This window comes from Mirounga angustirostris, unplaced genomic scaffold (genome assembly GCF_029215605.1).
Source record: "Mirounga angustirostris isolate CCGP_5_RB_7025 unplaced genomic scaffold, mMirAng1.0.hap1 SCAF_15, whole genome shotgun sequence".
Lineage (NCBI taxonomy): Eukaryota > Metazoa > Chordata > Mammalia > Carnivora > Phocidae > Mirounga > Mirounga angustirostris.
The window spans coordinates 50,063,330-50,072,614 of NW_026991723.1; the positions used below are offsets into that span (position 1 = coordinate 50,063,330).

General features: G+C 39.0%; 1 protein-coding gene across 1 annotated transcript; it reads right to left on the reverse strand.

Annotated features, from left to right (window-relative positions):
• Window positions 1-6,640: 6,640 nt before the first annotated feature.
• On the reverse strand, window positions 6,641-8,174 carry TUSC1 (tumor suppressor candidate 1). Its single transcript, XM_045882494.3, has one exon. The coding sequence runs from the start codon at window positions 7,945-7,947 to the stop codon at window positions 7,318-7,320; it is 630 nt and encodes a 209-aa protein (XP_045738450.1). The 5' UTR covers window positions 7,948-8,174; the 3' UTR covers window positions 6,641-7,317.
• Between the last annotated feature and the right edge of the window lie 1,111 nt (window positions 8,175-9,285).

The window sequence follows — 9,285 nt, forward strand, 5'->3', positions numbered from 1 at the left end:
TCCTTTTTATGCTGCTGAATCTCAGCTTGAGAAGAATAACTCATAGAACTTATTTCACTGAAATATATTGGTTTAGTAAAAATGGGGAAGGATTCTTTTTAGCTAAAAGGAGTCCTCAGGTCTAATTATTTTGCATTTTTTGAAAAAACTCAACATCTGCATCAACAATATGGGGAAGAAACATTACAGAAGGAGAGTGGATTCAGAAAAGTTTTTATTACAGCTTTCTGCTTGAGTACATAATCAACTTCACAGTCAGATATTTTCATGTCTTAGAGTTATTAGTAGTACTGATGTGCTTTATTATAAGCACAGAAGTGTTTTTATTCTCAGAAAATGTTGTGAAGTACATACATTCAGTAATATAGCCGTTAGGATTTTCAGGTTAATTTGGTAGCTTTCTTATACTTGACAGATACAAACCTGCCCTGAGTTCTCCAGATATATCAAAGGCCAAAAAAAGATATATACACCCCCAAAATTCTGAGAAATTAATCCTCAACCTTAAGAATTAGTTGGGAAGATAATATGAGTCAAAAATCTAAAATAATTTTAATGACTTTTTTTATGTCCCCAAAGCCAAGGGACATGAAGAAATTATCATTCAGAAATATTTTTTTTTTTTTACTTTGGTTATATTTTAAAGCATAAAATCCAAGTTCATATGTAATATCTAATTGAAGTCTTATAACAAGTCTAACTCTGATACATATTTGGATATATTTTATTACTCAATTATTATATTTGAAAAAAACTGTGTACTAAAGAGATTAAGTAATAAAGAGATTAAGGTCCAAAGCTAATAAATGAGAAATCCTGCAACTGAGGTGATTCCCAGTGTAGTATGGGATCTGTAAAACATTTTTGAGTATATATAAAAATTTGTGTATCATTTACTATACTAAGAACATTCTAGAACATACACAAAAAGAAAAAGTTTTAAAAGGATGAGATTAAAATAAATGTAAATTGAAAATCTGAGATTTTTTACCTGCCTACCTGTTTTTTTTTTTTTTTTCAAAGATTTTATTTATTTATTTGAGGCAGAGAGAATGAGATACAGAGAGCATGAGAGGGAGGAGGGTCAGAGGGAGAAGCAGACTCCCTGCCGAGCAGGGAGCCCAATGCGGGACTCGATCCCAGGACTCCAGGATCATGACCTGAGCCGAAGGCAGTCGCTTAACCAACTGAGCCACCCAGGCGCCCCTGCCTACCCTGTTTTGAAGATTATTAGTCAACAGTACATACACCAATGTATACTCTGAACTAAAACAAATTGGCATTCCTCAATGCTCACTTTACAGAAAGTGAGAACCAAAGGTCCTCGGATACTGTGCTTTTGCCATTAGGCAAATGTTGAGTCAGTTACACAATACAAGAGATAGGACACAAAAGTTTAGTTTAATATTACTGTTAATTTGAAAATCTGTCCATATGTTAGTTGGGATATTTAGCTTTTCTCTAATAAAAAAGATATGTTAAGTCATTTGCCCTTTTCTGAACTGGGATGATTTTTTTTTCTTGTTTAATTTATACAAGTCTAAATATATATAGATATTAGTTATTTTGTCCATTTTATGTTCGTTTGTGTTTGGCTTCTTTTCCTCAACATTGTGTTTGTGAGAAACCTGTATTTTGGTATGTCACTGTAATGTTCATTCTTGTATAGGATTCAATTGTGACCTCTACTTTCTAAATGCCCCAACTCAAACTGCCTTAAACAATAAGGAAATGTATTTCCCATATGTAGGACAGACCCCAGGCATGACAACCAGAGCAGCAATGATGACATCAAGAAAGAGGTTTCTTCCATCTCTCTGTACAGCCATTCTTATGATCGCATGACAGCTGCCAAAGGAAATGGGACTCTATGCTTTCTTTCTGTGTCTAGCAAGTCAGAGGGAGAACCTCTCTTCTGACCAAGGAATATTTTCCTTTAGTCTCCTTGGGCTGTGTTTGTAAAGAGATACATTTCCATCAAGTAAGTAGGCAAAATTTTCAACATATCTACCTTGCCTTCCCAAAATAATCTATCCATATGTCCCCAAGAATCCCACACGTAAAATTTACAAAAACTTAAAGGAACATATAACTCCAGTGCTATTTAAACTGTACTGCAACGCAAACAACAAAATCTTCTTATGGAATAAGTATAACCATGGCCATGATAAAGAGTGCAAAATTAGGGAACTACTGGACAATCATATCATGCTTAATAGAGAAAGCCAGAAGCATTCTTATTAAAACCATTACAATAGCTTATTTGAATAAGTCCTGGAATATAATGTACAGTGGGGTAACTATAGTTAACAATACTATATTGTAGATCTGAAAGTTCCTGAGAGTAGATCTTAAAAGTTCTCATCACAAGGAAAAAAAATTGTAGCTACGTGTGGTTGTTAACTTATTGTTATCGTTTTGCAATACATACATACATCAATTATGTTTGTCCTAAAACTAATGCAATGTTATATGTCAATTATATATCAATTAAATTTGTTAAATAAATTTTTCTTTTTGACCTTGGAAAAGTTATTCATAGTCTTTGTTCATTAGTTTCCTTATTCATAAACAGGAGAGAATAATATTACCTAGAATTGTGATGCCCTTACTCTAAGTTATGGAGTGCTATATGTACATAGCTTGCTCAAGTTGTTAAATTGTTGACAAAGAGTCTGAAGGATGCTAGGCTGAAACTTTCCAAGGTATCTTTCAGCTCTAAAAGTTGTGGAATGCTATTATATAAGAAACAAGATGAACAGAAACATTTCCCCCTCAAGTTATAAATCTAGATTTACATATGAAATAATGTTTACCAAGTATAGGCTCTTAAAACTGTGTTTTTTTATGACATATACACTATTCGGGGATAATTCATAATTTATAAGGATATCCTATGTAAAATGTAATAGCTGTATTTCCTTGCTTATTTCAAACAATATCTTCTGTTTTGCACTGTAAGGATGGTACAGAGGGGAATGAAAAGGTTGGACTTTTTTCAATCAATAAAGCAATCCCACAATATTTCTATTTTAAATTACATAGTTTCAAAAATGCTATACCAGGATATAGAAGTTCTTTAAAAAATTTAAGCAGATGTCAGCCTCTTTTAAGGGGGTTGTCCACTAAAATCTGTTCTCTCAGTCTTCTATAATAATGAAATTATAGGCAAAAGCTCTACAGCTTGACTATATTTCTCAGCCTCCTTTGAAGTTAAATGGGTAATATGATGAAGTTTTTCGAACAGAATGTGTCCAGGGGAACTTATGTTATTTTTAAATCTGGGCAAAGCTCTTCCAAGTTTTCTTTCTCTTGACCCTATGCTGAAAGCTGGATCTAGAAGTAACCTATTTCTACCATGCACATGAAACAATGACTCAGTGTAAGACAGAGGAACATTATAACAGGTTCTGAGACCCTGGATGACCATGTGGAGCAAAGATTCCTGACATCCTGAAGCCCCTGAATCAGACATATTTTGTAACAGAGAAAAAGGAATTTTCCACTGTTTTTAATTGTCAATGAATTGTAGGATTTCTTGGTTCTTAGCAACAGTTTTCACCATAACTAAAGGCAGATCCATTAAGTTTACAATACAAATTTAAAAAAAAATAAAAATAAATTTTAAAAAATACAATAGTTTATATGTTTAAAATTCTAAAATCAAAGATAAAGTGAGGAGACCTGGAAAAATGAAAGGCCAAGGAAAACTTTTATCAGTCCCAAGTATGAAATAGGAGATAGATTGTTGTTCACATTTCTCCTTCAAAGAGCTTAGTTTTTTAGTAGAATGCTTATCATTCGGACAAGAATCAAGCACCAACAAACTCACTGTTGTCCCTTCTCAAATTTTCTCTAAAGCATGACAGATGTCTGAGAGTTTGGGTATACAAAAGGACTGTCTTACTAATAAGTTATCATGAAATAAGCAAAGATTAGATTCTGAACATGTAGATGAACAAAGTAGATTCTCAACATGAATTTTACAAGCAAAATCTGCTATACACTAAACACAATGCAGTTTAATTCTGATCATTGAGAGTTGAAAATCTTATTTAAGCTTAAAATTTGAAATTTGAGCATGATTAATCCTTATAAAGTCAGAAGTGGTTATTATCTTAGTCCTTCCTTGGTCCATTATTTCCAGTGCATAAATATGTGCATATACTGTCTATATCAGATGGATAAGATATATTTCAAAAAAGCAAGTTTATAGTAGAAAATGAGAATTTGTAATGATTAATAGCTAAACAGAAAGATTAATAAATTGTGTCATTCATAGATGAAGATTTTGTGACAAATTCTCAGTGAAAATCTGTTGCTTTTAGCGAAACAGAGAATGATATTTTGGCAGTGGCATCAAAATCACGCTAGTAATTATTTAGTATGTACTGATCATTCAATTTATTTAAAAATTTGGTATTAGTTTCATCATGGCAATACTCCTAAACTGACAAACCTACGTCTAAGACTAAATGAGACAAAAAATGTTTTCCAGTATTCTTCTAATATGTTATAAATATTATAAATATGTTCAAGAAGTTTAGCAAGGATAACTTGTTCTATGATCTACATACATACTCATTCCATATTGTTTTGACTTATATATATGTTTTTATAGAGGAAAAGATAAAGTATGGTTTTGTGAATAGCAGCCATAGAAAATGGTGTTTAAAAATGCCAATTGTTCTCACTAAATTTGTTTGCTAACATGGCATATTTTTATTGCTCATTTCTATAAATTATAAGCCCTCTTCATTGTACAACAACAAATTATGAAAATAAAATGTCAAGGTATGATGATCTAAAGTTTTGGTTTATTTTAGATCAAAATAGATCCTACATCAAACTTTTCTAAAATCAACTTTACCCACTTCTTTAACAGGCATATATTTTGATATCACAAACATCTTTTATATTATTACATGATGCTTTATCAGTTATCAGCAGAGAATTTCAACAAAGTTGAAATATATTAGCCTTAACCCATCTTCTGGGACATTTTAGTTTCAGAATGTTTTTCAGGAATTACACTTAAAAGTTGTCCTCACTTTTGTGTATGTGTGCCTCATTCCTTTACAATTTTTTTCTCACATACTTACATTGTACATGATTTTAAGACAAAAGGTGCATAAAAACTATGTAAACTAAGTATTTTGCTTGCTTGTTGAAGATTCCCAATTTTGACACATGTGGCAAATTTTGATGCATTATTCCCTTATTATATAGGGTTTTACCTCCTCTATTTATTTATAAGGAGTGAAAAATGTCAACTCCTTCAAAGAATATATTTCTCTGCTAATATAGAGTCATATAGGAGCAAAATACAGAAAGCAAAGTGTCAGTAAAATATGCATTTATGACTTTCACATTTTAGATTGTAATTCTCATTGATAGACCACTTACTTTGATGCAGGCATTCTACATATAACATCTCAATAAAATTTTTATATTTTGAGGTAGAGGTTGTGCTCATTTTAATGATGAGAAAACTAAGGCTTGGAAAGATTAACTAATTTAAACCCAAAGTTACAGTTAAGTAGCAGTACGGCTGATAGGCTCTTTTCCTATTCTTCAATTCCTACTGCCTCCTAAAACTGTTTTCTTTCTTTCACTATTAGAAAATGAAGTAAAGCTGATAGAAATACTTTCCATATACCTAATTATCCTCACCAAGATTCTTCTTATATTTTTCGGTCAGAGGGGAAGATTTAAGTATTTAAAACCAAATATCAAGTACCTTTAGGCAAAATGCACAAGGTGTCTTCAAAACCCAGGAACAGGTTCACCTGGGTGGCTCAGTCATTAAGCGTCTGCCTTCAGCTCAGGTCATGATCCCAGGGTCCTGGGATTGAGCCCCGCATCGGGCTCCCTGCTCAGCGGGAAGCCTGCTTCTCCCTCTCCCACTCCCCCTGCTTGTGTTCCCTCTCTCGCTTTGTCTCTCTCTGTCAAATAAATAAATAAAATATTAAAAAAAAAAAAATACAACAGCCCAGAAACAGAAAAATCACAAAACTACTTTCCCTGGTACCTTTTTTGTAATATATGTAATATATTTGAAACTTTTGGAATATGTCACAAATAAAACAAAATCTCTAACTTATGAAATAATTTCTAGCTCTAGCAAAAACTTATATTTTTTTCTTCAACTGATATTGTCCATAACTTAAACACTATATTATACCCATGATTTTTATGAGGTACAATGGTATCCTCTTTACTTAGTTGGCAAAAGTGCCTACTCAGTAAAATGCAAAAAAGTGATTTTAGAACATTCGCTGCTGAAATCAACCACTTTTTTTTTTTTTTTTGCCAGTGAAACCACAATTGAGACTTAAATCACTGTTTGGATACTTCTGATATACAAATAATTCATAATTTCTTAAAAATTATTAAACAAAAGAAGGCAAAGTAGCTGTGCACTGACTATGCTCTAATACCTAAAATGTAATAAAAATAAAGAAATAGTATTTAGACTAATTATTTAAAACGATCACTTACATTAAGCGAAAATGGTAGCTTACAAAGAATAACTGAAGTCAAATATAAAACATGTAAAATTTATACATGTCATGTATATTTCTTAAACATGTGTAAAAATGTCAGACACTTCAAAGAATAGTCATGGGATGTTTCTAGGTTATTTTTAATGCATCAGATTTATTTACCAATTTAAAGGATCACTTATAGGCAGATATTTTAAAAATTTCCTGGGGGTCAACAAATCAATATATTAGATGTTTAAGGACTGGAGCAGGGAGCAGACATAGCGTTCCTAAGTAATAAATATTACCTTTTTAATAAAAAGGTGGTACTTTAGTAACACTGACTCATAAAAGCGTATGTTGACCACGTAAGAGAGAATGGCTGGAGGTTTTAGGGGACTGAAGAATGAGCAACAAATTCAACCAACTCAAAATGCATTATTCATTCCTCAAAGAACCAAAACAGGAAAAAAAAAAAAATAGAAGAGGTCCTCACAACACCCTGAAAAGTTCAGGCATTAGGAAGTGCTGACTGGCACCCACTTCTTGCTGTTGTAAAACCCGCCCCTCCGTTTCTAGGCCTCAACCCATGGAAACCAGCAGGGGCAAGAGGCAGGTGCCCCGCACTGCGGCGGATCCAGAGGGCCCGGCAAGCTCTCAACCTCAGCCGACCCCCCACCCCCAACCCCCCTGGGACGTGCGGGATGGAAGGCGGAGGGCGCAGCGGTCCAGTCCTGCGGCGGTGGGCCCAGGGCCTTGCTAGATGGGGGAGCGGCGCGCGGAGAAGGAGGGGCCGCGCGAGGCCCCGCCTCTCCCCGGCCGCCGCCTCGGGCTACAGCCAGGGCTCGGAGGGCTCCGAGTCCGGGGCGCGCAGGCCTGAGTCGGGTGCGCGCAAAGGCGGCTCGTCCTTATCGCCACGCGGGCGCGGCCCCCGCTGCTCGAGGTGCAGCTGCAGCAGGGCCCGGCGGTACATGGCCTCCAGCTTCTCGAGCCGGGCCCTCAGGGCCCTGGGGCTGCCTGGCTCGTCCTCGAGGCCGCTGCCTCTCGCCCTCCGGTTCGTGCTGGCCTCCTCGGGGCCCGGGGTGGCCCTGGCCGCCTCTGCGGCCGCCCCGTCGCCGGCCTCGCCGGGAAGCCGCAAAGCCTGACGGAAGAGACTGCGGTTCTCGCGCTTCAGCCGCCGGTTTTCGAGCCGCAGCCGGGCGTTCTCTTCGCGCAGCCGCGCGTTCTGCCGGTCCCGCTCGTCCCGCGCGCGGATGGCCTCCAGGTGGCTCGCAGCCAGGTCGGCGAACCGCTCCTCCAGCTGCTGTCGGGCGCCGCCCGCACGGCCTCGCCAGCCCACGCCGCCGCCGATGCCGCCACCGCCACGAGCCCGGCCGGGACGGCCCTGCCCGCGGCTGTCCCCACCGCCGTCCCCACCGCCGCAGCTCCCGCGCCTGGTGGTGCCACCACGCATGCGCCACATCGGTCCTGTCCCAACCGCGCCGCCAGCGCCGTGGGCCGAGGGGCCGGCGCCGAGGCGCGGACGACTTCGGGGCCCGGCAGGGCGGCCGGGGCCACAGCGGAGGCGGAGAAGAGGTGGCGGGCGGCGGCTGCTGGCTTGGGGCCAGAGGGGGCCGGGAATTTGCCCGGTCTGAGGCGTGTCTTGTCTCCTGTGGTGGAGCTGCCCCCTGGGCCTGCGATCTGCGGCCAGCTCACACACAATGCCCCCGGGGAGCGCTTTGCTGCTCAGCCCTCTGGCAGAGAGGGAGGGAAAAGCGTGTATCCCCAGCTGGGTTCTGCCGGGCGCTGGGCGCTTCCGTGCAGGCCTGGGCACTGCAGGAACCAGCCGGCCTCGCCCTGCAATCCGGCGCAACCACCAGTGGTTACCTTTCTCCTTACACGACAGCCTCAAAGCAAATAATAATAATAAAATAGTAAGTCCTGAGACAGACACGTGAGCAAGGTGAAAAGCTGTAACTGCTTCATTTAGAACCGTACGGTTTAAACCCACCTCTAATCTCAGTAAAGCATTAGAATTGAGTACCTGTCATAAGAGCCCCGAATGGGAACCGGCGTCTCTCAAAACAATATAGGCAATTCCCAATTTGTGAATAACCAGTGCTCCACTCTGCAATTGTTTGCAACTCTATAGAAACTAGGTTATAATTAGTTGTTTTGCTCAAGCGGGTCCACAAACCTATGAAACTCAAAATGTGCTCAAGTATTCAAGAAACTGAATACTAAGTAAGTTCCAAAATTTCCGGTGACAGGTGGATACAACTCAATGAATCACATTCCTTATTTTTAAGGGATTCAATTTATAGACTAACTGGATTATTGCAAAGTAAATTAAGGAAAAGATGCTGATACCAGAATCTGATGGGCGAGAAGGGTGGTAGCAAGAATATTTTTTAACAGGGTTCCAGAAAAGAAGGAAGAGAGAAAAGGACAGAATAGGAGAGGAAAGGAAAAAAAAAAAAAAAAAATATATATATATATATATATATATATATAGGGGGATGATCCAACCAAAAGCTATCAAAAATGGCCATGGAGGGCGCCTGGGTGGCTCAGTTGGTTGAGCGACTGCCTTCGGCTCAGGTCATGATCCTGGAGTCCCGGGATCGAGTCCCGCATCGGGCTCCCTGCTCGGCAGGGAGTCTGCTTCTCCCTCTGACCCTCCTCCCTCTCATGCTCTCTGTCTCTCATTCTCTCTCTCTCAAATAAATAAATAAAATCTTAAAAAAGAAAAAAAAAATGGCCGTGGAAGTTATCTGTGCATAGCAATGAACTTTCACCTTATGGTTAATGGAGATGCCAC